Consider the following 25,201-nt stretch of genomic DNA (forward strand, 5'->3'; position numbering starts at 1 on the left):
GGACGATTCCTGGCTGGTGGCGGTGTGTTTTGAACTGTGTTCTTAGCAAACTGCTCAGTATTTTCTGTATTTAATAAACGTGGATCAGAAATGCACACAATGGGGATCATTAGAAGGCTGGGGTGTTTGTCTTCTTATTCCGTCATCCACATGGATGATCACCGTCATTTGTTTATTTTTGCCATGCTGGGGATGGAACCAGGGCCTGGCCAAGGCTGGGCCGGCGCTGTGCCATCCAGGCGCCCCTGGTCCCCCGGCCCTGGGTAATTATTTTTTAATGGCTTTAGACCACAGGTATTGGGGATCTGGCGTGACCTCCCTGGGCTTTTCTAGGTGTGGCAGAATCTGTCCCCCGCCCTTCACATTCCCCAATTCCCTGGTCACGGGTCCCCACATCTGCAGGGTCAGTGCTGACTGGTCTGGACACAGCATTGTTTCTGTGTTCCCTTTTGATGTGGGATCTTGCTGTTGGTCAGGTTGGTCTCGAACTCCTGCCTCAGTCTCCTGAGAGGCTGGGACCACGGGCTGCTTGTATCACCGCGGCTCGCCATGAGTTTTTATTTAATGGTACGCATTTTCTAAAATTGTGGTAAAATACACATAATATAAATTTTAGCATCTTTCACCACTTTTAAGCACTTTAAAGTGTGGAGTACATTCTCATCCACGGCACAACTAGGACAGTCACGTCCTGCACACCCGACCCTGTAAACAGACGTGCTGACCAAGGTAGATTGCGTTTGTCACTTCCCTCATGCTCACTCCCTTCAGGGATGCCCTGGGGTGTGCAGCCCCCGGGACCCCACAGGGCACAAGAGACCCCTCACTCCAGGCTCGCCCTGTGTCTCTGCTGCAGGGTCTCCTCCCCTCAGCTGCGGTGGCTGCCTGGGGACGAGCCTGCTCCTTCCCTTCCACCCCTGGTGGCTCTGATGCAAGGTGGAGGCTTCAGGGCCACGTGACAGGCATGTCCCTGCTGTTCCTGTCCTCCCTGCACAGGGGCAGAAATGACCTTGAAAGGGGGCCTGCGGGCACCTGCAAGGACAGAGCAAGGCTTTCAGTGAGGCCCCGCGGCTGGGGAGCAGGGCTGCTGGCCACTGCGGTGGGAAGGACCACACCACAGAGGTTCACTGTCCTGAGCCCCGGGGCGGAACCTGAGGCCAGGGAATCCAGGCTGGCTCCTCCGAGGCCTCTCCCTGGCTTGCAGAGCATGTCTTCTCCCTGGGTCTTAAGTGGCTGTCCCTCTGTGTGTCTGTGTCCTGACCACTCCTCCTTACAAGGACCCCGTCCTCGAGATAGGAGCCACCCGCGACCTTGCTGTGCCTGAATTGCCTCTGTCTCCAAGCACAGCCACACGCTCAGGGACTAGGGCTGGGACTCGATGTGGGAGCTTCGGGGGACCCTGATTCAGCCCATAATGGTGGCTGCAACCAAGTGCCACAGACTGGGTGGCTAAAGCAACAGAAATTCATTCTTGTGCAGTTCTGGAGCCCTGAAGTCTGAGGCCCAGGCGTGTGCAGGGCCATGGTCCCTTTGGAGGTACCAGAGAGGGTCTTCCTCCTCCCAGCCTCTGGGGCGCCCGGTGTCCCTTGGCTTGTAGCTGTGTCGCCGTTTGTGACTATCTTCTTATCACCTTCTGCTCTTCTGTGAGCCAAATCTCCTGTTTCCCTCTTATGAGGACCCTGCGATGACATTGAGGGCCCACCCAGACAATCCCCCATCTCAGGATCCTTAACTTAATTCCATCTGCAAAATCTTTTTTTTTTTTTTTTTCCCATATAAAAAAAATTTAATCTCTAGTTCCAGGGGATTAAAATGTGGATCGGGGGTGTCATTCAGACTCCCACACCATTCAACGAAGTGTCCCTCAGCCACCAGCAGGAGCGAGGTGGCACAGCTGTAGCGTGGGTGGACCTGAGGACCTCATGGTCAGTGACAGCCAAACACATAGGACACAGCGTGTGACCCAGGACAACAGGGTCCAGAGATGGGACGTGGGCCCGTGGGCGCAGGGCTGGGGTGTGTTGCCTTTAATGGTACAGGATTTTTCTGTGGAGTAACGAGAAGGCTCTAGAATTAAATGCAGTGAGAGCCGAACAACTCTGTGGATACGCTGCCTTCCAGTCAACCGTAGGCTTTCAGCGGGTGAGCTGTATGGTGCGGGAATCACATGTCCATCAAGCTGTGGGCGGGTGACTGAAAGGAGAGGCAGCTAACCCTGGGGAGGGGGGACTCCAGAGTGGGCAGAGATGCATTGTGGGCCTCACCACATTTTTTTTAAATTTTTTTTTGAATATTTTCTTTAGTTTCAGATGGACACAATACCTTTTGTTTGTTTTTCTGTGGTGCTGAGGATGGTGCCCAGGGCTTCACACACGCCAGGCAAGGGCTCACCACTGAGCCACATCAGCCCCCACTTTTTTTAGCATAAACCTTCCTAACATTTGTTACGCCTTTAACACAATTAGTTGAAAATGTTTAAACTACAAAAAGTCCACTGGTTTTAAGTGTCTTTCATTTCTTTGTCTTGGTGACTGAACCCAGGGGTGCTCCACCACTGAGCCACAGCCACAGCCCTCTTATTTTATTTTGAGACAGGGTCTCACCAAGTTGCTGAGTCTGGCTTTGAACTTGTGATCTTCCCGCCTCAGTCTCTGGAGCAGCAATGAGGCTCAAGGCCATCAATCAGGCCAAGGAAGGTCAGGGAAACAGACGGGTCCTGTCCCCGGGCCCACATTCTGCTGGTGTAGCACAGCGTGGCCAAGTTACTCTACAGACCTTAGTTCTCTGTCAGGATTTTGTCCCTTAAATTGCTAGCTTGGTGCTTCTGGAGCCTCTCACCAATTCTTGGGGCTTCCCCTGGTCATAGCAATGTCCTTGTCTTAGGGAACAGGCAAGTGCTGTGTGCCCCCGGGTGCAGGCCGGGGCCTGCCGGGCGTCGTAGGCTCTGGCTGCGGGGCTTTGGTGTTGGCAAGCCCCTGCCTGCCTCTGGCCCTCCTCTGGTCCAGCTCAGAGGCCTTGCTGCCCCCATGGCACTGCCCGGAGGCCCACAAATGTGATGCAGAGGTGGCAGGGCTGCCTTGCTCTCTGCCTGTCCCCACGGCCCCTTGGTCTCCAGCTCCTCAGATCCCCACACTCAGAGCTCGCTGGCTCTGGCCAGGCTGCAGCTCCTCCTGGGCAGAGGGGGTGCTCTCTCTGCTGGCCCTTTCCATCTCAGGTCTCAGGGCCCTTCACCACCCCTCACCACCCCAGAGCTAGTTACGGCGCCTTCCTAAACAAGCCCAGTTGCATCTCTAAAGCAAGTTCTGACACCAGCTGGTGGTCAGTCTGCCTGTCCTCCACAGCAGAATGGCACAGTGGTCCCTCCGCTGGAGGCCTGGAGAGGCTGCTTCACGGTGTGGCTCAGGGGGCCGCAGTGACGACAATCGGGCCCCCATCATGTCACCTAGCACCTCAGAAGGCCACCTTATTTGGCAACAGGGTCTTTGCAGACATAGTGAAGAGGAGGTGGCTTGAGAGTCACTATGTCCTTCTAAAAGGCCTCCAGAAGGAAGCAGCCCTCCTGGCACCTCGGTTTCAGGCTTCAGACCTCCAAAGCTGTAGGACAGTGTGTGCTTTAAGCCCCCAGGTTATGGTCCCTTGTCACAGCAGCCCAGGAAAGACCTCTGCCCACCACAGCTGATGGGAGTGGTCACTTCCTGACTCTGGGACCCAGGTAATGGGGTGGCCACCTGCAGGAGCAGAGCAGTTCCCACGCAGAAGGGAAGGGAAGCCGAATGGTGGCCATGGAGCTTTACTCTCACCTCACTGACCAAAGCAAGTGCCCAGCCATACCTGGGTGTAGAAGGACAGGGACTGCCCCCATGTGCTGGGAATGGCTCGAGGGTCACCATCCACAGGTGTGAGCCACATGAGTTCAGAGGGAGACCACAGCATGCAGGGCTGCACTCTCAGGGAAGGGCTCCCAAGTTGTGACTTGTGCTGGGCCACCAGAAGGTGAGGTGACCTAGAGAGAGAATGAGAAAGGAGGGACAGAAGCCCCTCTCAGCAGGGCCCATCTGATTAGGTCAGGCTCACCCAGGGTGGTCTCTCTAACTAAAGGTCAACTGGGAGGGACCATAATCACATCTGGAAAGTCCCTTTGCAACCAGGGGAGTGATATTCACAGGGTTACCCACATTCCAGGGCAGGGGAGGACACAAGGCTGTGGGCCACTGTGGACTCTATGATTCTGCCTCTCACACCCTCTGAAGGCACGGAGAAGGCAGACAGGAGAGGCAGGGAGGAGGAGCAGCCACCGGGGCTGGCTTGCTGGCAGCAAGGTCTCAGCAGAGTGACTTAGGAACGGGCAGCCTTCCTCCTGGGGTTCGTCTGTGCCTCCTGGTGTCTCGGCACCAGACTTCCCATTTCCCAGGCCTGGGTGATGGCACCAAGGAACTGCAGCCCTGCTCTGACCTGGCAGGATCCTCTGGGCCACCAGACAGGGAGGCATCCATGACCCAGTGGCCTATTTGACTCCTCTGTTCACTTAGGCCTGCACGCAGGGCCCTGGGGAAAGGGCCTCTGTCCACCGTGGGCCATGGGTGGCAGGCCTGCCCGTACTCCGACACCAAGAGTGGTTACTGGGGGTGGATTCAGGGACCGCCACAGCTTGATGCCTAGGGCTGTCATCTCCAACTGATGGGTAAACAAGAGACTTGGGCAAGAAGCCCAAGGGGCAGGGTATTCACAGCTGAGACCCCTGGGGGCCCCAGGATGCAACCCACTCACAGGGCAAGGTGCAGACAGTCTGGCTGCAACAACAGTTGCTACTGTCCTCGGATGCTCCTTCTCCCCTTCTCAGGGGAAAGAGAACCCTATTTAAATGTGGCACATGGCCCTGAGGATAAAGACAACCTCTCAACCTGCCTCTAGCCAAGTACAGCTGTGTAGATGTTTGGTCCCACATATGTGGGGCAGAAGGGACCTGTCCAGCTTTCCCTAAACCAATGCAGAGGGCAGAATGACCTCAATCCCTGCACACTGCACAGATCCCATTACATGGGAAAAAGGCCTCTGCAGAGGCAATTAAGGTCAGGGGCCTTAAGATAGGAAGATTTTCTGGTTGTACCCAAACCATGGGACGCTACTCAGCAATGAAAAGCAACGAACACGCTAGGACTGGGAAGGATACTGTCTGAATCTGCTTGTGTTGCTAAAACAAAACACCTGAGACTGGGTAATTTACAGAAAAAAAATTATTTTCTCACAGTTCTGGAGGCTGGGAAGTGCAAACAATGAGATAATTATATGCTAACATTTCAGGGTTTAACATTGCATTAAATAAGTTAGTACTCATATTGAGCCAGTATAAAGCGCTTAAATGTCAGTATTTTATGAGATGTCTTCTCCAGTAGACTGTGAGCTCCCCAAGTGCTGTTTTCCTCACCACTGTATGCCCAGCCCATCATCAAGTATCATCAAATGCTTGTTTATAAAGATTTGCGGCTGTACTGAAGGGTCTTCTTCTAATGCAGCACAAGTGACTGGCAGCACCGCGGAGAATACGCTTTCTTGGGCTCCATCCTGCCTGCCAGTCAGCCGCGGCCTTAATTAAAACTCTCCCCTTCCCTGGGAATGGCCAAGACACGTTGCTCCTGTTGCTTTAGATGTCCTGAGATGATCTCCACTGTGCACTCGGAGAGCCGCGCTGCTGTTGTTGGACATTCAGACTCTGATTCCAGGACACAAGCAACGCTGCAGGAATTGTCCCTGAAGGAGTACCTCCAGTGCATCTGACTCTGTGCCTAGGGAAAGTCTCCGGAGTGGCAACTGCAGGGTCCCAGGGCTCCCACCTCCCGCTGCCTGCACTGCCAAGCCTGTCCACCTGTCCCACACTCTGCAAGAGGGACGGTGATTCCTCTTCTCTTTGTTAATCTGATGAGGGGTGAAAGATGTGTTAAGTGTGGTACTGAACCGTGAACTAAGTCAAAGATTAAAACCCACATGCAAACTCATGCCTGGTGAGCAGCCTGAGCCAGAAGTGAAAGTGTATTTTAAAAAACGATTGAGATGGAACATCAAAATCGCTTCTGAGCTGAGACTCAACCCCTGCTCCGATCCATCCAAGGCCCTAATTAGGCTATGAGGGGACCGCGTGGGGAACCTGGCTGTCCCGTGACCTTGTTAACACAGAGCTAGGTCACCAGCTTTTATAGCCTGCGCATCTCCACCTGAGCCTTACAGACGTTCAATTACAGATGTCCTAGTCTCCAGCCCTGTGCAAACTCAGAAACAGGAGGAAGGGTGGCCGCTTGGTGTCACTTGGAACCCAAGCAGACCCAAACCCAAGCAGTACCAGGGGCCTGTCCAGCAAGAAGCTTTGGTGAACTAGTTTCAACCATCAAGTGTGTGCCAAGGATGGGGTGATGGTTACTCACCCTCACCAGCACCCACCGGGTGTGGCTGAGCCGCGCTTGGGCCCCCAGGAACGTTTACCCAGCCGAGTCAGCAGCGCCTGGATGGGAGGATCGGGGACCTGGAGGAACACCCTGACCTCCCCATGCCTCATCTCTCCTTAGGCCCTGGCGACCTCGGCACAACCTGCCAGCCTGGCTCACCCGGAAGCACCGGCCACTGGGAGAGCAAAAGCCGTGCGGGCCCCCTGGCCAGGGCTCCCCAGGACAGTGCGACCCCTGGTTACCGGGGCAGAGGCCCAGAGAGCACATGGGCTGTAGGACTCTCCACGTGGCCAGCATGGCTGTCACCAGGAGCGGACGTCAGTCGGCCTCCCTGCACTGCGGGCAAGCGGGCCCGAAGTGGGCACATACGGGAGGGCTGGCTTTGGGGTGGGCACGTACGACTGTGTGGCACCCGAACTAGAAGGTTCTGGGAGGTTCTGGAAGGTTCTCTCGGGCTCGTCGCGAGCGCGGCGGTGACGCGTCCACCATCCCACAGGGCCCGGGGGTCGACGACCGCGCCTGACCAAACACAAAGGCGGGCAGCGCGGGAAGGCGGGCGTCCAGCGAAGCGACCTGTGGGGCGCCCGAGCGCGACCTGCGCATGCGCGGTGGCTGGAGTGCTGGACGGGACAACAGGGGCGTGGCCAGCGCCGAGCCGCGGACGTCTGGGGGCGGGGCCGGGGCGGGGCGGCAGCGGCCGCGTCCCATTGGACAGCGGTGGGCCTGGGGCGGAGCCTGGCTCCGCCGCGAGGCAGGCCCCGCCCCCGTCCCGCGGGGAGCGGCGCGGCGGCGGAGGCGGTGAGCGCGGGGGCGCGGGCAGCGGCGGTTGGCGGGCGGGCCTTCCGCCGTTGGGGCCGCCGCGGCCTCCTCGCCTGGGCTCGGGCCGCTGCGCTGGGCAGGCCGAGGCGCCCGGTGAGCGCGGCCTGCTGCGCCTGTCCGATCGGCCGGGCGGGGCTGAGGCGACGAGGCCCGGGTGGGCCTGGGGAGGGGTGGCAGGGCCCGGAGGCTCGTCCCCGGCGTGCGCCCGCTGCTTGCGGCCGGAGATCCACACCTGTGCCTGGACCGCGTCCTTACCGCCCGTACCCGGGTCTCTGCTGCCCTGCACCTCCACCCGTGCCCCAGCCCCCTCATCTCCTCCCTGAACCTCTGCTGCCTGCACCCTCACCTTTCCCTGAACCTTGGTCTCTCCTGCCCGTACCACCTTCTCTGCTGCCTGCATCCCAGCCTGTGCCCCCAGCCCTCGTCTTTCCTTCCTGAACCGTCACTGCTGCCTACGCCCCACCTGAGCCTGAACGCCCCCCATCCCTACTGCCTGGATGCCAGTGCGTGCAGCCGATCCCTCATCTCTTTTGCCTGAACTCCCCACCCATCCTACCTGAGCCCCTTCTCTGTTGCTTCCTGAATCTCTGCCTTGAAACCTCTTCTCTGCTGTGTACTCTCCTTTCTTTGCTGATATGAACCCCCTTCTCTGCTTCCTGAAACCCTCCTGTCTAAACCTCGCTCTGCTGTTCTCCTGTTCTCTGCTGTGAACCCCACTCCTGCTTGGACCCGCTCCCCTACTGACTGACCACCTTTTCTGCCAGAACCCCCTCCTACTGCTGTGAAATAGCCCCTGCCCCCAAACCTTTCCATTTCTTGTCAACAGCCAAGGCATCTCCTCCATGGGTGGAGGGATTGGTCTGCAGCTGTCCCTGTCCTTTTGGGGACATGGCAGCTGAAAGAACAGTCATTCTCTCTGGGTTTTGTGTGCTGTGGTCAACTGTTAGCTCCCCAAGCTAGGCAGGGCCATAAGCTTTGATTGCTTAAACCATCTCTTACGTGGACGTCAGAGACTGGCCTTCAATGTGGAGATGATTTATTCAGGAGTCTTTTAAAAGTGATCTAGGAAGAACCTCTGGGAAGAAATCTGCTGTATTTTATTTATGAAAAAAATGCAGGCACCTGCCTGGTGAGGGAAGCCAGTTGTTTGTCAGCGTTCAGTGGGTGCAGGTTAGGGAGCTGAACCATTTAGCGGATGATCAGCCGAGCCAACCTGTGCCCTTGAGGGTTGTGTCTGCAGGAACATTGTCAGCAAACACCTTTATAAACACCGTGCAAATTCTGTTGCAGGGCACGTGGGCATCAGACCGTGAAGCACTTTGTGCCAAATCGTCACCACTCACCACATGAGCCTAAGTCATGACGGATGCCAAGTATGTCCTCTGCCGATGGGAAAGGCGACTGTGGCCTGCAAAGTGACAGCGATACTCTATAATTGCAGGAATTGGAACTGACTTTGGGTGACAAGTAAAATCTTCATCAGGCACCAGTACCTAGAAGTGCTGTGGTGAAATAATGGACCTGAACAGTTGGCGTCCGGGTCTGTTGGCATAGATCCTCATTCTCCACTTAATGGGTTTTGGTCTAATGCTTATGAGGTTCTACTTCCGGAAGTGTCATTTTTTTTCACCAGAAAAAGAAAAGAAAGGAAAGAAAGAAAAAACAGTCAGCTTTAAAACTGTATATAGGGCTCTGATCGGGGAATTCCTGGCAGGATCCCTGTGATGGTAAAGCAGGGTGGTGTTTGGGAATGCCTTCCCACCACAGCTGCTGTGCTATGGGTAGGAGCCTGGGTCTTGGGGCTGGACTCCCTGACTGAATTAGAGGAAGTTGAACAGGCATGTGAAACCATGTGGTTGCATACTTGGGAGACACTGGGTCCCTCTGTAGCCCTTGTGCCCTCTATGTCTCATTTTGTCTTAATAACAAGGATTATCATTATGTTTTTCAAACATAGGTTTTGGCCAGAACCAACACTTCAACAAAAAATACGAGAAAAAAGGAATTCTTTCTAGATGTTCAAATACTCTCTCTAGAGGAAAAGTTAAGTATTGTATGTTTTAAATCTACTTGTTTCTGTGTGGGCTTTCTGATCCTCTGCTCCGCGCCCCAAGGTGAAGTCCACTCTTGAGAGCTCATGAACTCTTCCTTCAGTCATATTAACCTTGCGAAGGAATGTTCCTAATAACCTTGAAGGACAACTGATTTTCTTGTATGCTGTTTTGGAGCCTTAAGATCTGATTGAGACGGGGTGTGCCATCTGCAGAGAGGTGGCATAAAACTTGAGAGAGAGAGTGTAAGCTGTACCACGGTCAGCTCCCTTGGGGTCCACATGGGGGTATTTCCTTCCCAGAGATCAGTGTGTCTTGTTGCAGAAACCTTTGTTGCAGACTTGAGAATTTTGAAAACTCTCATTTTTGAACCCGTCAGACCAATAAGAAATTTATTTTTCTTCATTGAAAAAAGCAAATTAATGGCTGTGGGGCAGTATGTTGGTTGTTCTGCTCTTGATGACTACTCAGGTGGGTAGTGCGTGGCTGCCTGCAGGGCGATGGCTAGAGTCCCAAGAGTCCGCTTCTCTCCTCTCAGGGAGGCCCTCCTGCCCTCTCCCTCTTTAGAGTTGCCTCTGAGCCTGCCTGGCCCCCAGCCTCTCCCTGCGGCTGGGCAGTAATTGAATACCCTGACTTAGAAGGAAAGCGCATCCTTTTAAACTCAGACGCCTGCTGGGCTGTAAACAGCTGTCAGTGACATCTCCTACTCTGAAAACCTAACAAAGGAGTTGTTTGTGCAGTTGAAAGTAGGATCTGCCTCATAAAAGTCACAATTTGAATTCATTTTTACTCTTACACTCTAGCCAACCTTTCTATCTTAAAAGACCTAAAAAAAAAAAAAAAAGAAAGAAAAAGAAAAAAAACCCATACACCAGGGTCCTCGCTGCCTCTAACCTCAGGCAGAGAAATTCCTAGTTGGCTGTGACTTCTGGTGTAAGTGGAAGGTTGAGGAGGAAAATGAATTTAATTCTTTTGTCATCTGAAGAGAAGCATGTTTGAAAATGTCTTTGTGGCCTTGGCTGGTAGCGTGTAGCCGTCACTTCTGTCTCTGCAGAATTCAGGTGAAGAGCACGGAAGTCGAAGCCCTGAAGAAGTCTCAGATTGAGAACATTGCCTCTTTCTTAGGTAAGAGCACATCAGGGGACGGTCAGGCTTAGTGATGAGAGCCTTTGGAGGACACAGAGAGCACTTTGGGTAAAGCTCACCCAGGCCCTGTTCTCATACTGGGGAGCGTGAATGAAGGAGGGGATGTGGGCTTTCTTAAGCCTTTCCAGTATTTACCCTAAGACGAGTTCTGTTCTTTTCTTGTGAGTGAAGTTTTTAAAGCAAGCTGCTGTGCTGGGAGGGAGCCAGGACCTCACACTGCCAGGTGAGTGCTCCGCTTCCGAGCCTCACCCTAGTCTGGACTCCTGTCAACACTTCACCCAACTCAAGGCCCTCTCCCTTCAGCTCAAGGACAACGGGCTTGCTCCCACTGGGGGCAGGGTCTTTTCTTTGCCCATCCCATGACTGGGAGGTGACTCAGTTGCCACCTGGTCTGGTTTCAGCCTGGGTCTTTAAAAGCAGTCATTTGTACTTAGAATTCCAGAGTGGAGTCCAGGGGAGAAAGCAGGGCCTGGCCCTTGTCTACAGAACCTCCGCAGGTGTGGTGGGGCAGGCCAGGGCGGGAGTGGCCTGGGCACTCTGCCTCTGCACTCTGAAGCACCAGCCCTTTTTGTTTTGTAGTTAAGAAAGACAGCAGGCACTGGGACCTGCAGGGCGTACAGCTCGGGAGCCCAGCCCCTGTGCTCACTGAGCCCAACGCAGGTCCACAAACCCAAACGTAAATTGTTTTTCTCCCTGAAAGTGCATTAATCAGTGGCAAAGGATATCTTGTGAAAAGATGACCAGAATATTTTCCCGTGGTGTTTGTAAACATGAGGCCTGGTTCCTAGTCTTGTGGAGAGCTGCTGTTGCTGGAGCAGAGTCCATCCCCTGCCTGCCCTGGGGTGCTGACCGTGTCCTTGGTGGCATCTTGATGATGGTTCAGGCTGTGTTGTGGGGCAGGTTATTTGTGGGTGTTTTTAATATTAAACAGGGGCAAACTACAGTTTTGATTGAGCATGTGCTGCTGAGCTGCGATATTGCATCCTCATCTTTGTTCAAATAAGTAGCGCGGTCTGTATGTCGGGATGAAATAAATAAACCCTTGTGGGGGAGGATGGGCTGGAGTTGAGGACCCTCGATGAGCTTTCCTGGCTTTGAAATGTCCTTGCAGAGAAGTGAGGAAAATTCACCAGCCCACCAATGAGTCTTTCAGATGGCTTTCCTTACCGCCCCCTCGCCCCCAACAAGAAAAGCTGCCAGCAGAGTTCTATTAGTTGGCATGGTTTTATTGACCCTGATTGAATTTGAAATTGTAAGCTGAGAGGATTTGCAAAACATTGAATACATTTTGCTCACAGTATTGTTTTGTAACTTGGAAGAATTCTTTGTAGCAATCAGGTTGAGGTCAGTGGATTTTTCTTTTTCTTTTTTTTTTCTCTCTCCTCTTTTTTCTTCCTTCCTTTCTTTCTTTTTTTCAAGATTGCAGCCCTGAATGAGTAGCTGTCTTGTACCTTTGTCCCCTTTTCAAGGAGACAGGTGAAGAGCGATAGGCTTAGTACGAGTGCTGGTGCCCCCGGCAGCTCTGGAAGTGTGGCCGTGGCGGCAGCCGGGGCCCGAGCATGATGGGCACTCTCCCACCCCTGCAGCCTCACAGGACGAGGTTCCCGCTGCACCCCTGGAGGAGCTGACCTACCGACGGTCTCTGCGGGTGGCTCTGGATGTTCTGAATGCGAGAGACAGCATCCATCAAGAAGGCCCTTCCAGGAGAGATGGAACTGCTCCGTCTGAGAGAGAGCAGCTGCCCACGGGTGCGGCCTCCCTGCTCCCTGATTCTCTCTCTCCACCTTTTTTCCGGGAAGAGAAGTTGGCCCAGCCTGAACCTGAGAGGAGGTGGGGACATGCACAGCACAGCTGGTCAGGTTTGTCCGCTGGTGAAGAGGCCCCCACATGCAAAGTGGACCACAACAAGGAGCTCAGGAAAAGAGAAAACCCAGGAGCCCCGTCAGTCACTCCGACCAGAGGTGGTTGTCAGGATGGTTGTGGGTCAAGGAACCACCGAAGCAGCGGAACTCGTGCAAGTAAGAGGAGAAGGAATTCAGCCTCGAAGTCCAGCTGGTGCCAGGGGGTGCCTGCCCTTGCAGGGGCAGGGCTGGAAGAGGAAATCCAGGGAGAGCCTGGCCGCTGGATGGCCCTGTCCTCACCTTCCCGAGCCAGGGAGGACGATCCATGTGCCAGGGCTGAAGGACATGACCCAGGCTTGCCATCAGGCAGCCTCACGGTGCCCCCAGCCCAGGATGGGGCTGGGGGACGCCTGGTGAAGAGGCTGTGCCTTGATGGAGGCCGGAGGCTGCAGATGGCACAGCTGGAGCCGGCGGCCTCGGGGACAGTGCTGCCTCTCTCCAGCAGTCCTGCAGAGGAAGCGGGATGCCCTGGTCTGCAGGCTGGCGGCGGCCGGCCAGAGCAAGGTAACCTGCTGCTGGCGCCTGAGACCCTGCTCGGGCTCTGCCAGGCTGCAGCTGCTGGCGGGCACTCGGCATTTCTAACCAGGTCTTGCTGAGACTGGGACCAAGATAGAGTCAGAGAGGAGTTTCTTGTTCCTTTGTGTTTGTCTTCCCACTGAGTTATAACCACTTCAGATTCTCCCAGATCTGGTGTCTTTTGTTGAGGACGGGAGCCAGTGGGGCCCGCGGCCCTGGTGGAGCGTAGTGGAGTGGCTCCTCTGCAGCACAGGCTCATGGGTGAGGAGGGTGGTGACCTCGGCTCCCGGCATCTCTTTTTTTTTTTTTTTTTTTTTTTTTTTTTTTTTTTTTTTTGCAGTGCTGGGGGTTGAACCCAGGGCCTTGTGCTCACAAGGCAAGCACTCTACCGACTGAGCTACCTCCCCAGCCCTCCCGGCACCTCTTTATCCTTAACCTCACAGAAGCAGTTGTCTTTCCCTGGGTGAGACAGGACTCCTCAGCCAGACAGAGGCCTCCTGTCTGGGGAGTCTATGTAGACAGCTTGTTGTGGTTCAGGCCTGTGCTGGGAGCCCCGTCTCAGCATGCAGTGCCCCACTTGCTTTTGAAAGCCTACCGTCCGGTGTCAGAAGCGAGCGCGCTGTGGTTGCCGCATGGCTCTGGTCTTGCTTCTTACAGCCCACCTCCCGCCCTGCGAAGGCCGCAGGAGCCAGCCTGTGCCTGCACCCTGCCTTGTCCCAAGTCAGTTTCCAGGCTGACGAGGGACAACTGCACCAGGACAGAAGCGCCCTGAGACTTGACCTGCCGCTGGGGCGCTTGCCTCTGCGCTGGAAAGGCATCTCTCCTCTCTCCTTGTGTTTATTTTTCTTTAAAATGAATTTGGGCTGTGTGTGACCGGGTGAGGTGCACCCTGGCTCCCACCCCAGCCCTTGGGTCGAGGGCCCTCGTGTGGTGCCTCCTGTGCTGTCCCTGTCCGGAGAGCAGTCGAGCTGGTAGCTCGTCGTCAGTGACGGTCTACTTCACTCATTGACAGAGCCTCCGTCTTCTGAAGAGTCCATGGAGTGCGGTTCCATCAATTCCATTCTGGATGCAGAGGAGGAAGACGAGGAGCCACCAAGGATTCTTCTGTATCACGGTAAGAAACCAGCAGTGCTTGCGTTTGGTTTTAACAGTATACTCGGAAGAAACCTGGGCCTGTTTCCAGACCACTTCTGACATCTCCCACCAGAGGTCTCTTGCCATTGAACTTTTCTTCTGCTAAACCAAGACCTGAGAAGTGCCACATTTTCTGTACTCTTAAGAGTAACCAATGGAGGGGGGTCCTACAAAGAGACCTCTGGCCCTCCCTGTCAGCATGGCTTCCCGTCTGCTTGAAGCTCTTGTCCTGTCCCCTCGGGGAACCGGATGGCTGAGTGAGTGGTTATATTGCTCTCCTTCGGGCACTGCAGCTGGCAACTCTGGCGGTGGTGTGGGGTGTGGGTCCTGGCAGGCAGGGTGTCCTACCCAAGAGCAGTGCACCCTGTCCTGTTTGCACAGAGGAGATGTTGTTTCGGCATCTCTACATGCCGGGTCAGAGGGCTTTCACAAGAAAAGGACCAGAGATTTGAACCAGCGACATGCGGCTTGCTTCTGGAACCAGCTAGAACAGCTGCATCTTAGATGCCACTCAGCCCTGCCCCTTGCTCAGGCTCGTCAGTCCTTGTTGGCTGGTGGACAGATGCTCAGGATGTTGCAGATACAGTGTAGGGAGGCCTGTGGGGCCTGCCGTGGGACCCTGCAGCGCTGGGCCAGGGATGGTCTCTTTTGGAGAGTCCAGGGGTGCTTTACCATGGGGCCACACCGCCAGCCCTTTTATTTTTTGAGACAGCGTTGGCCTGGGACTTGAGGTCCTCCTGCTGGGTCTCTGGGCCGCTGGGCCCACAGGTGCGCACCACCTCACCTGGCTACGCAGCCCTTTTTGTCCAAACTGCTTGGTGCTTTTTGTCATTAAACAAGCATAATCGCAAGCTTGCATTTCCTGTTGTTCCCACATGATGCTAACTCAGACTTACATCTCCTCTGACTGCTGTTAGTGACTAGTTCTTGAGTAGGGGTGGTGAGAGCCGGGTGTGGCGCCAGGTGCCATGGCCGAGCACTTGCCTGGCATGCGTGAGGCCCTGGCTTCCAGACCTAGTTCTGCACGTGAAGGAAGGAAGGAAGGAAGCACAGGCGTGGGGTGGTGAGTGTCACCTGAACTGCCCGGAGCACTAGTGGCCTCCAGCTCCCAGAGCAGGGTTTGCTGGCTGGGAGGAGAGCGCTGGCCTTCCTGGAGAGCCCTTTCCTCCTGCCGCCCGGCCAGAACTGGGCGGCCATGAACACAGGACTCCTGGGAGCTCCTTTCTGTCTGGAGCTTTGGTTTTATGCACTTGCCTTTGTGTGGTGCTGAGGATGGCGCCCGGGCCTCCATGCTGGGCGAGCTCCTGCACAGCCCCAGCCCAGCCCATCCAATGGGTTTTGCTTCCAGCTGGTTGTGGTCTTTGCTCCCAGGCTCATGGCCGGGTGCTGTGGCTCCCTGACCCTGAGTCTCTGAGGAGCCGAGTGAGTGCCTCGTCCAGGTGGGCAGCTGTGTCTCCTGGCCACAGCGAGTGCCACCGGCCTGGTTTCAGCCGTCCGCAGTGAATTGTCCAGCGGCCCTCCTGGTTGGTTTCCCACAGTGTTCTTGGTACTGGAGTTTTCACCTTTCTCGTTACTTACTCGTTCTGGAATTGTGGGGGACAGGGTAGGCATGTGGTTAGATTTTGTTCACAAACAACTTGTTTATTATCTCGTGGTTTAAATATTTTCTCCTCATTTTAAGACCTTGTTTTCTCAGACAGTCTCCTTGTAATTCATGTCCTTTCCTGTGCCCTTGTAATGGTCCTTGCCCCATCCCTGCTTTGTGCCACGGGTTTTATTTTGTAGGCCTGGGGCTGGGACTGAGGCAGGCCTGCCACTGAGCTGCACCCAGCCGGAACCCCAGCTCTGGGGGAAGTTCTCATGGGGGATACTGTAGGGTTACAGAAATCGCAAACACAGGACAGAACCCCCACCCGCCCCTGCTGCTGGCGCCTTTCCCAGCCACAGGGTCCGTCCACTTGGAAGCGTGCATGCGTCGCATGGCTCTCGGTGGTGGCCTGGCCCCCGCCCCTGGGAGCAGGTGGATGGCCTCGAGATGGGGGGCACACGCTGATGGCTGGGATGTCTGGAGCTGGTGCGCTGGCTGCTCCACCTGTGTGACTGATTTTTCTTTTCTTTTTTCCAGAACCGCGTTCCTTTGAAGTAGGAATGCTCGTCTGGCTTAAATACCAAAAATACCCCTTCTGGCCAGCAGTGGTAAGTGCAGTCCTGCGCTGGCGGCTGCCACCTGGTTCTGCTGCAGGGGAGCATCAGTGTGTGCTGAGGATGGCTGGAGGGGCCTCTACCTGAGGAAAGGGGTTGGTCATTGTGGCACAATTTAGTGTGATTCTTAGGTCAGATTTCCATCAAACAGATTTAGAAAACCTGCTCAAAAGAAAGTGCTAGGGCTTGCCTAGGTGTGTCACTTTGAGCTCGTCTGCATTAAAGCTCGGCAGTTAGAATTCAGCTGGGGCCTCCTGTGGGGGGTTGTTTGCAGGCGTGTGACCCCCCAGGTGGCCTGGGCGCTGACGTCATCAGCCTTCTCCCGCCTTCTGCCTGGTCCTCTCAGACCCCTCCGTGGCCCCTAGTACAAGCAGGGTTCTGACTATTCTAGCCGTAGTTGTTTGGCTTTTGCTTTTGCTTTTTTCAAACGTCTGTGTAGTCCTGGGGATGGAAGCCAAGGCCTTGCGCATGTTAGGCAAGCATTCTGCCACTGAGCCACACCCAGCCCTGGCTTTTTTTGGTCAAGAGAGCACTGTTGGAATCCACAAGGCTTTTGCTCTGCAATCATCAAGAGATGCGTTTGCTGTTCTAATGGCTCTGACCTCACCCCTGCCACCAAGACCTCCCTGGACATGGCCGACTGCGGTTACAGAAAGAACAGTAGAGATCTGAGCAGTGTTTGCTAGATAAAGTAGGGCCTCTCGAACACAGAGACCTGCCGGGTCCCTAACCCCTTGCCCTGACTGGAGGGCAGTGTGTGGGGCCCTCCCCACACCTTCCTGGGGGCCCTGCTGGGCTGACAGGTCACTAGCACGGCTTCCCAGGATGCAAGAGCCGGTGGCTGTGGCCTTATTTGCAGGTGTTGCCCCGGGGTCCTGGGGTGGGCCGGGCCATGGAGAGGCAGGTTTGGGTCAGGTCCCACACAGTGCTTCCTCTGCTGTGCCGGGCTGGTTCCTAACCTCTCTGAGCTGCCTTCACTTGTCCCAAGAGTGAGGACAATGCTCCCGTGGGCGACTGTAGCAGTGGGAGCAGGTGCTCGGAGAACCCCGAGCGGGAGACCACCTGGCTCCCCTCGACAGGACACCGTGGACTGCAGCCTGTGCAGCGGCACGGGCTGTGTTCTCATCTGTCCAGAGCCCGTGCCCAGGCCACCCGGCTGGTGGCACTGCTCGCGCGTGTGTCGGAGGCCATGCTTCTCGCCTGTTCCTAACGCGTCTCCTTGGCTTTGCCGGCAGGTCAAAAGCGTGAGGCGGAGAGATAAGAAGGCGAGCGTGCTCTTTATTGAAGGGGACATGAACCCGAAAGGCAGAGGGTAAAGCTGCTGCCCTTGGCTGTCTGAGTGGTCAGGAGGCCCTCTGTCGGTCCTCGGGGGACGGAGGGCCAGGGCCCTGGCAGGATGCCTGAAGGACCGCAGAGGCCTCAGTGGGAGGAACGGTTTTCAGAACCTCCACCTGCTGCCTGCGAAGGCGGCCCGAGCCACGGGCCCACCTGCCCAGGCCTGTCAGAGCTTGGCTTGTGGAGATGGTGTCCTGCCTCCACCAGGTCTTGCTGTCTGCCTGGGTTGGTGCCTCTGCCGGCCCCTCCCCGCTGCTCCTGGCCCGGGCCTGCGGCGTGAGCGCGGAACCTGCCCTCCAGCAGCGCTCAGAAGCCACGCACACTCCTCCCCTGGCACTCTGGGGCTTCTGGGCCCAGCTCTGCCTGTCCCAAGGGCCCTGCCACTTCCCTGCTTGGGACCAGGTGGAGCACGAAGCATCAGTAGTGCCCTGTCCCTTGGGCTGCCTCTGCCCATGGCAGCAGGGAGAGCGGTCGCTGGTGGAGCTGAGGGTGGTCTCTCCTGAGGTGCTGGCCACGCTGCTGACCTTCCCTCTCTTCCCCATCAAGCATCACTGTGTCGCTCAGGAGACTGAAGCACTTTGACTGTAAGGAGAAGCAGATGCTGCTGGTGAGTGGCTCGTTGCTTGCTTGCTTCCTGAGGGTTGTTTGTGGCTGGTCAGCATGGCCTCTGTGGCTTTGGGGTCCAGGCTCCTGTGTGTGTTCGCCCCCTGGGGGGTGCAGCAGAGCCTGACATGGTCTGACTCTGGACAGGGCTTTGGCAGTGAGTTGTGGTCGCCCAGGGAAGTTGTGGCCCGTCTCCCATGTCAGGAAGGACAAGCAGGGTTGGGTGGCCGAGCATGGGACAGGGTACGGGGGCTGTGAGCCCTGGGCTCTGGGTACCCTGTGCCTGGCCTGGTTCTGGGAGCCAGATGGCTGGAGGGGCCCCACTCCCTGAGCTTTGCTGTCACGACTGGGCCTCCCATGAACCCCACCCTGTATCCTGCTCACGGTGTCTTGGCCGTGAGAGGTTGAGGGGCCGAGGAGGTCCAGGAGCCTGTGGGCCTGGGCTGTGTCCAGGTCACCTACCTGGTTGCTTCTCTTTCTTCCTTTTTCCATTCATGCTGGGCATGGAACCCAGGGTCTTCCGTGTGCTAGGCAAGCGCTAACCACTGATTGACCTGCCCTTTCCCCATTTCCTTTTTCTGATCTTAGACCCTTAGAAAGTTAGTGCTGCATCACCCCACCCCCCATCTCTGGTTCCCTTGGTCTGGTCCCTTCAATGTGGAACCCATAGCTTGCTGTCTGGCACCCAGAAGGCTGGTTGGCAGGTGCTGTTGGCAGAGGGCTGGGCTGGCACCAGGGGCTGTGTCGAGCCCTTTGGCCTCCCAAGAAAGAAACCCACGCACAGCAGGAGCTAGGTCAGAGCCTGGGCCGCCTGCACTCAGTTCCTCAGAAGGGTTGGTTCCGCTCTTGGGAGGCAGGGTGACCTCCTGGGTCCAGGAGGTACAGGGCACACAGGAGGGCAGGGACTTCCTACCTGTGTGCCTGGAGCACAGAGGATGTGCTTCACCACACTGAAGTTCTGCTCACGGGAGGGTGGTGCCCAGGCCCTCGGAGGGCAGCACCACTGTGTCCTTTCCTCTGAGGAGAGTGAGTTTGGCGCCCTGTGTGGTTGGGTGCAGGAGGTGGTCAGTCCATTTCAGTGGCCGAGTGGTTCCTGCAGAGCTGGAACTTGGTGTGCCTCAGGCCCTGGATTCCATCCTGAGCACCAGGAGAGCACCCAGAAGTGTCTGGAGGGAGGCTCTTCATGAGGCAGGCACTGGGCCTTCCCAGGGGCTGGAGACGCCAGGGCTTCCAGCCGCCAGCCTCGGGACGTGCAGATGGGACAGCACCACGGCTCTGGAGTCTTCTGTGGGCTGTCATGTGATGGCCTGGTTTTGTGGGGCCCACAGAGCTGCACCGCCTGCTCTGGTCTGACCCCTGCTGCTTGGCCGTCACCAGGAATCTCTCCTGTCTTGCTGCTTTGGAGGTGGCAGGCAGGTCTTGGGCTGGTCCAGGGCACCTGTCCTCCTGGCCCTTGTTGAGGCCACCTTCACAGAGGCAGTGATTGGCCTTGCATCCCACGAGGACCCAGAGGCCTGGTGAGTCCTGGCACTGTGGCTGACGTCCCCCGCCCTGGGGAGCAGCACGTCCTGCAGCGCCCTGCTGTCCTGCGCCGTGGGTCGGCATGCACACAGACTGTGATGGCACTGGGGCCCTGCAGGTGGCTGTCCACTTCCCTTCCGAGCACTGGCCCCAGAATCTGGGCACCTTAGTGAACAAGGAGACACAGGTTCCCAGGGACTGTGGGCCACCCAGGGCTGCCTGGCAGTTGCAGGGCTCTGCGGCATGGCCTCTGGACAAGGGGGATGTGTGAGGTGGTTCTGCTGCCCTGCTGACACCCTGCTGTCCCGGTCTTGCAGGACAAAGCCAAAGAGGACTTCGACCGGGATATTGGCTCCTGTGTCTCCCTCATCACCGACTACCGGGTACGGTTAGGTATGTGGGGTCACAGCCTGGAAGTGCCTGCCAGGGACAGAGCAGAGGGTAGGGCTGGCACTGGTGCAAGGCCCCGAAATCCCTGCAGGGCTGGCTGGAGGGCTGGCAGCAGAGGTGCCCTACCCCAGCTCCATCCCCTTGGCCTGGCTGGCGGGTGCGGTCACGTGGGCAGAAGGCGAGGGCTCCAGGGGGAGAGGCAGGCTTGAGGCTCCTGCCTGTGGCAGTTTGAGCCGTGAGGTGAGCTGTTCCGCAGCTCCCGCTGGGGCAGAGGGCCGGCTCCAAGTAGGCTGGGGAGGCCCCGGAGGAGGCGGGGACACAGAAGGACACAGAAGGTGCCCGTGTGGACCGCTCTCTTCCTTCCCCTCGCCCCGCAGGCTGTGGCTCCTTTGCAGGCTCTTTCCTGGAGTACTATGCTGCCGACATAAGTGAGTCCTTGTCATGGTGTTGAGAGCGCGCGCTGGCTGGGGGGCGTAGCTCTGTGGTGGAGCTCTTGCCAGCGCGGGAGAGGCCCCGGGTCCACCCTGGCACCTTGCGCGTGCGTGCACACACACGCTTATTTGCACACATACACACTCAGTGACAAAGGAAAACATGAAAGTGGGATCTGCTTTTAGCCCAAGGCAGGGCTGCGAGACCCCCCAGGATGCAGCTGTGCTGGCCCTGCCTGCCGTGGGGACTCCGTGGCTGCCCATGTGGCTGCCCTGGTGCTCCTCACCCCACAGGCCGCGTCTGTCCTCTGCCGTGGGGGTAGTGCGTCCGTGGCGGGGACTTGAGACGGCGCCTCAGCACTGGAACACTGGAAGTGCCTGTGGACAGCCCTGTGTTTCCATTAGGGCAGGAGCAGGGTTCCAGTCTTCCTGACTGTGGGAGTGAAAAAAAAGAAGACGGTTCTCTGACCAGAGCTGCTGGGGGTGGGGACCTCTTCTCTGCTTAGGGTAAAGGTGGCACAAGAGCCCAGTGAGGAGGGAAGGATCAGGACCCCATCAGAAGGAGTGTCTTGGGAAGGTTAAAGTCACCTTTCAGCCATCTCTGGGGAAACGGAGGCACCTGGTGTGCCTTGCGCTCCGGCCCATGCTCCCTGGGCTGGTTGCCTGGCAGTGGGGTCCACACCTGGTCCTGGAGGGACCGGCAGGGTCCCACAGCCTGTGCTTCTGTTGCAGGCTATCCTGTCCGGAAATCCATCCAGCAGGATGTTTTGGGGACCGGGTTTCCTCAGCTGAGCAAGGGGGAGCTCACAGAGCCCATGGAAGGCATCCCTGTGGGGCGCAGGCGGCCCTGCAGGAAGGTGCTGCCTGACCGCTCTCGGGCTGCCCGGGACCGTGCCAACCAGAAGCTGGTGGAGTACATTGTGAAGACCAAGGGCGCCGAGAGCCACCTGCGGGCCATCCTAAAGAGCAGGAGGCCGTCGAGGTGGCTGAAGACGTTTCTGAGCTCCAGCCAGTACGTGACCTGCGTGGAGACCTACCTGGAGGACGAGGAGCAGCTGGATCTGGTGGTGAAGTACCTGCAGGGTGTCTACCAGGAGATGGACAGCGAGGTGCTGGCGCGGGTCAGCGGGGACAGCATCCGGTTCATCCTGGACGTGCTGCTGCCCGAGGTGAGCCCTTGGGGCAGGAGGAGCAGAGGGGCTGCCCTGAGCACAGAGCAGCCCCTCAGGCCCCTGCTGGGCATGCTGTGCAGGGGCCTCAGAGCCACCGCCAAGCTCTGGTGGCTTCACTAATAACCCAGCGCAGTGGGACTGTGCCTGTGGCCATGTGAGGTGGAAAGCTCAGTTATGTTCCTCTAGAACGGGGTGAGTATGCACCAGGGGGCCTGCGTGATGTCTGGGAGTGTTTGTGGTCATCATGACCAGGAGAGCTCCCAGGCCACACACCCCAGGGGATGATCCAGCCCAGTGTCCACAGTTCCAAGGGGAGACAGGCTCTACACTGTAGGCCCTGCCCTGAGTTGGGGATTGGACCCACACACTCCACTGTCCGGCTATGTCTCCAGCACTCTCTTTTGAGATGGTGTCTTGCTGAGTTGCTGAAGCTCACCTCAGTCTTGCAATCCTCCTACCTTAGCCTCCCAAATCTCTGGGATGACAGGCATGCACATTGTGTCCTGCCCGTAAGGACTTTTAAAACCTGTGTTTATTATGACTGTAATACCATTATTTTACTTAAAAAATCAACACTGGTTCTTTAATGCCAGATATCCATCATATGGCCAAATGATTCTTGTCGTCTTTAGCTCTTTTTTTGATGGTTAAATTGACCAATCTCCCAGGGTGCATGTGTGGACTGGGCCTGCCTTTTACTAACTGCATTTAGTGACCCAGACTCTCGTTTCCGGTCCAAAAGGCGGCGTCATTGACTGGGCTCAGCACCTCATGCGGTACGGCCCAGGTTGTGGGGGTTGGTTCTAGCATGGACTAGTCTGGAGGGGCAGGTGGGCACCCTGGGCTCCCGCAGGTCTCAGCCTGGTGTGCCTCCTGGGGCTCCCTGTAGCAATTGCTGCCCTGGTCCAGCTCTTGTGCCCTCTTGCAGGCCATCATTTGCGCTATCTCTGCGGTGGATGCGGTGGATTACAAGACAGCAGAAGAAAAGTATATAAAGGGACCTTCGCTCAGCTATCGGTAGGCGCCAGGGTTTCCCAGCTCCGTGTGCTGTGTGGCTGCTGGGCCGTCCCTTCCCCACAGGCAGACCTGGCAGGGGGTGCCCAACCTGTCCTGTGGCCCAGGGGTTTGCCCTGCAGTCACTGCCCCAGACAGACTGCCCCAAGGCCTGTGCACTGCAGGAGGCTCTGGGCTGAGCTGTGCTGGCCGCATTCCGCCCTGACCCCCTCGCACCCTCCCTGCCTGCTCCCATCGTGGCTCCTGGAGAACAGAGATGAAGATGCAGCAGCACTGTTGCCCTCGTCAGGGGACAGGATGCCCTGATCAAGATGTTCCCTCTCATTGGGGCGTCTGCCACCTCCTCTGGGCGCTCTGCCAGACCCCGCTAGGGACCCGGCGGGCCGCAGGGCAGTGACACACCGAGCACCCTGGGGCGTCACGGGAGGGTCTCTGCCCAGGGCTTCCGGGTCGGCCTCTGCCAAGCTCTCGCCTCCTCCAGGCACACCGTCCCAACACCCTGCTGGAGGCCACAGGGGAATCCAGGGGAGAGCTGCGGGCTTGCCAGCAGGAAGGCCGAAGTCTCCCAAAGGAGATCAAGTTGGGTTTGGTTCACGCAAGTCTGACCCCCTGGACAGACAGAAGGTGGCCGTTGCTGGCTCCTGGAGCCAGCCTGTCTCACTCAGCCCATGCAGAGCGCGGGTCCTGGGAGGCAGGCAGAGCCTGGCAGCTGTCCAGGCCAGCCTGTGCTTATCAAAAAGTGTCACACCCGTGATCCCAGCAACCTGAGAGGCTGAGGCAGGAGGATGCAAGTTCCAGCCTAGCAAAGCCCTGTCTCAAAATAAAACGGCTGGGGCTCAGGGGCAGAGCACCCCTGGGTTCAGACCCAGTACCACAGGAAAAAGTGTTAGAGGCCACAGCTCGACTGACCATGAGACCCTTAGCTGAGCTGTTAGTGACACCTGCCCGGGGACGGGGCGTGAATGGGGTTAGCTTCGGGCTGGGACAGGTGGGCGGGTGCCCAGGTGTCGCGAGCGGGGCCCAGGTTTTCCTTTACTTCAGGACATCTTCCGCTGAGGCCCTGTCCCAGCACGCGCTCGCATCTGCATGTCCCGTTCATCCCCGTCCTTTCTCTGCAGTCCTGTGGTTGAACCCAGGGCTGGCACCCCACGGCTGCCACAGCCCTTTCTGTTCTGCTGTGAGACAGGGCCTTGCAGAGCTGCCCAGGCTGGCCTGGGCCTCGCTGTCCCCCCTCCTCAGCCCCCCACCCTGACGCACGAGGGGTGCCCACACTCCAGGACTTGCAGTCACACTCAGGTGGCCGCACCAGAGCCTGGCATTGCCCAGTGGCCCAGCCGGCTGCTGTCGTGCCGTCCCCGCCTGCGCGTGCTGCTCAGTCCTTTGTACCGCCGTGCACGGCAGCCGGCAGGACTGTTGCCTTCTGTCCCAGATGCCAGGCTCCTGACCTAAGAGGGCTGCTGCTGAGGACTCTGGACACAGCAGGTCACTTTATAAATGCAATTTGTAGCCTGGCATGGTGGCACAACTGGGTCCCAGCTACTCAGGAGGCTGAGGCAGGAGGTTGGCAAGTGCCAGGCCTGGGCAGCATAGTAAGACTCTGTCTCAAGAAGAAAACAAAAGAAGAAAAAGTGCAATTTGGTATTTCATAGGCTTTTTTTTAAAAAAAGATGATTTCTTTAAAAATTGTCGTGCTGAAGAAGCTGTCAGGCTGGGGTGCGCAGCGCAGCAGTAGAGTGCTTCTGTAGCATGTGCGAGGCCCTGGGTCTGATCCCCAGCCCTGCCAGACAGGGGGCTCCAGCTGGGTGCAGTGGCGTGGGCCTGGGATCCCGTCTCCAGGAGGGCCGCACGTTGGAGGCCAGCCTGAGCAACTCACAATGAAAAGCAGAGCACAGGCCACACCTGTGATCCCAGAGACTGGGGAGGCTGAGGCAGGAGGACGGCAAGTTCCAGGCCAGCCTCAGCAGCCTAGCAAGGCTCTGTCTCAAAACATGAGTGGTAGGGTGCCCTGGGCTCTGCCTCAGCACCTCAAGTGTGCCCGCACACACACACACGCACACAGACACACCCAAGTACAGCGACTGATGGCTGAAATGATGTTCCAACTTTTGTTTTCTGAAGGGAAAAAGAAATATTTGATAACCAGCTCCTGGAAGAACGGAACCGGCGCCGTTAATGGGCGCTTCGTGGCACGCTCTGCTGTCTGCGGCAGGTGCCTGGCACGTCTGCCCTCCAGTCTGCACCACTGTTCTGGAAGCCCGGGACCCCTGGAGTGCATCAGAAGGGTGGGTTTCATTCACACACCCAAGCAGTTCTCTTCCCTGTGTTTGTGGAAGGTGTGTCCCCGACTGGGTTCTGAAAGGACAAGTGTGCTTCGGGGAGTGGCTCCTGTTTTGGTGTCTTGATACGAGGTGCATGTTCATTGTTCACGTTAACACTGCATCCAGTATTAAACGAGTTTAAAAGAGGCTGTGGACGTGGCTCCCAAGGCACCCGCGTGCCTGGGCTGGTTTTGTTCTGCTCCTCTCTGTG

At 57.1% G+C, this 25,201-nt stretch overlaps 1 protein-coding gene and 1 long non-coding RNA gene across 4 annotated transcripts; one reads left to right on the forward strand and one right to left on the reverse strand.

Moving 5' to 3' along the window:
• Positions 1 to 5,216: 5,216 nt before the first annotated feature.
• On the reverse strand, positions 5,217 to 7,020 carry LOC124968982 (uncharacterized). The gene is made up of 2 exons (XR_007105902.1): positions 6,417 to 7,020; positions 5,217 to 5,913 (listed from the first exon to the last, which is right to left on the reverse strand). It is a non-coding gene; the product is annotated as an uncharacterized LOC124968982 (long non-coding RNA).
• Positions 7,021 to 7,173: 153 nt separating this feature from the next.
• Positions 7,174 to 25,144, forward strand: Pwwp3a (PWWP domain containing 3A, DNA repair factor). 3 transcript variants are annotated; one of them, XM_047532110.1, is made up of 15 exons: positions 7,174 to 7,235; positions 8,547 to 8,670; positions 9,212 to 9,299; positions 10,362 to 10,432; positions 12,040 to 12,858; positions 13,883 to 13,984; positions 16,130 to 16,200; positions 17,442 to 17,518; positions 18,088 to 18,148; positions 19,983 to 20,058; positions 20,433 to 20,483; positions 21,219 to 21,655; positions 22,401 to 22,434; positions 22,587 to 22,675; positions 24,791 to 25,144. In XM_047532110.1, the coding sequence occupies exons 2-15, from the start codon at positions 8,616 to 8,618 to the stop codon at positions 24,806 to 24,808; spliced, it is 2,049 nt and encodes a 682-aa protein (XP_047388066.1). In that variant the 5' UTR covers positions 7,174 to 7,235; positions 8,547 to 8,615; the 3' UTR covers positions 24,809 to 25,144. The 3 variants fall into 3 exon arrangements, with proteins under 3 accessions (XP_047388066.1, XP_047388064.1, XP_047388065.1); XM_047532108.1 differs by lacking the exon at positions 22,401 to 22,434; XM_047532109.1 differs by lacking the exon at positions 22,401 to 22,434 and having other exon boundaries at positions 7,210 to 7,349.
• Positions 25,145 to 25,201: the final 57 nt, after the last annotated feature.

Source organism: Sciurus carolinensis, chromosome 17 (genome assembly GCF_902686445.1).
Source record: "Sciurus carolinensis chromosome 17, mSciCar1.2, whole genome shotgun sequence".
NCBI classification, from domain to species: Eukaryota; Metazoa; Chordata; class Mammalia; order Rodentia; family Sciuridae; genus Sciurus; species Sciurus carolinensis.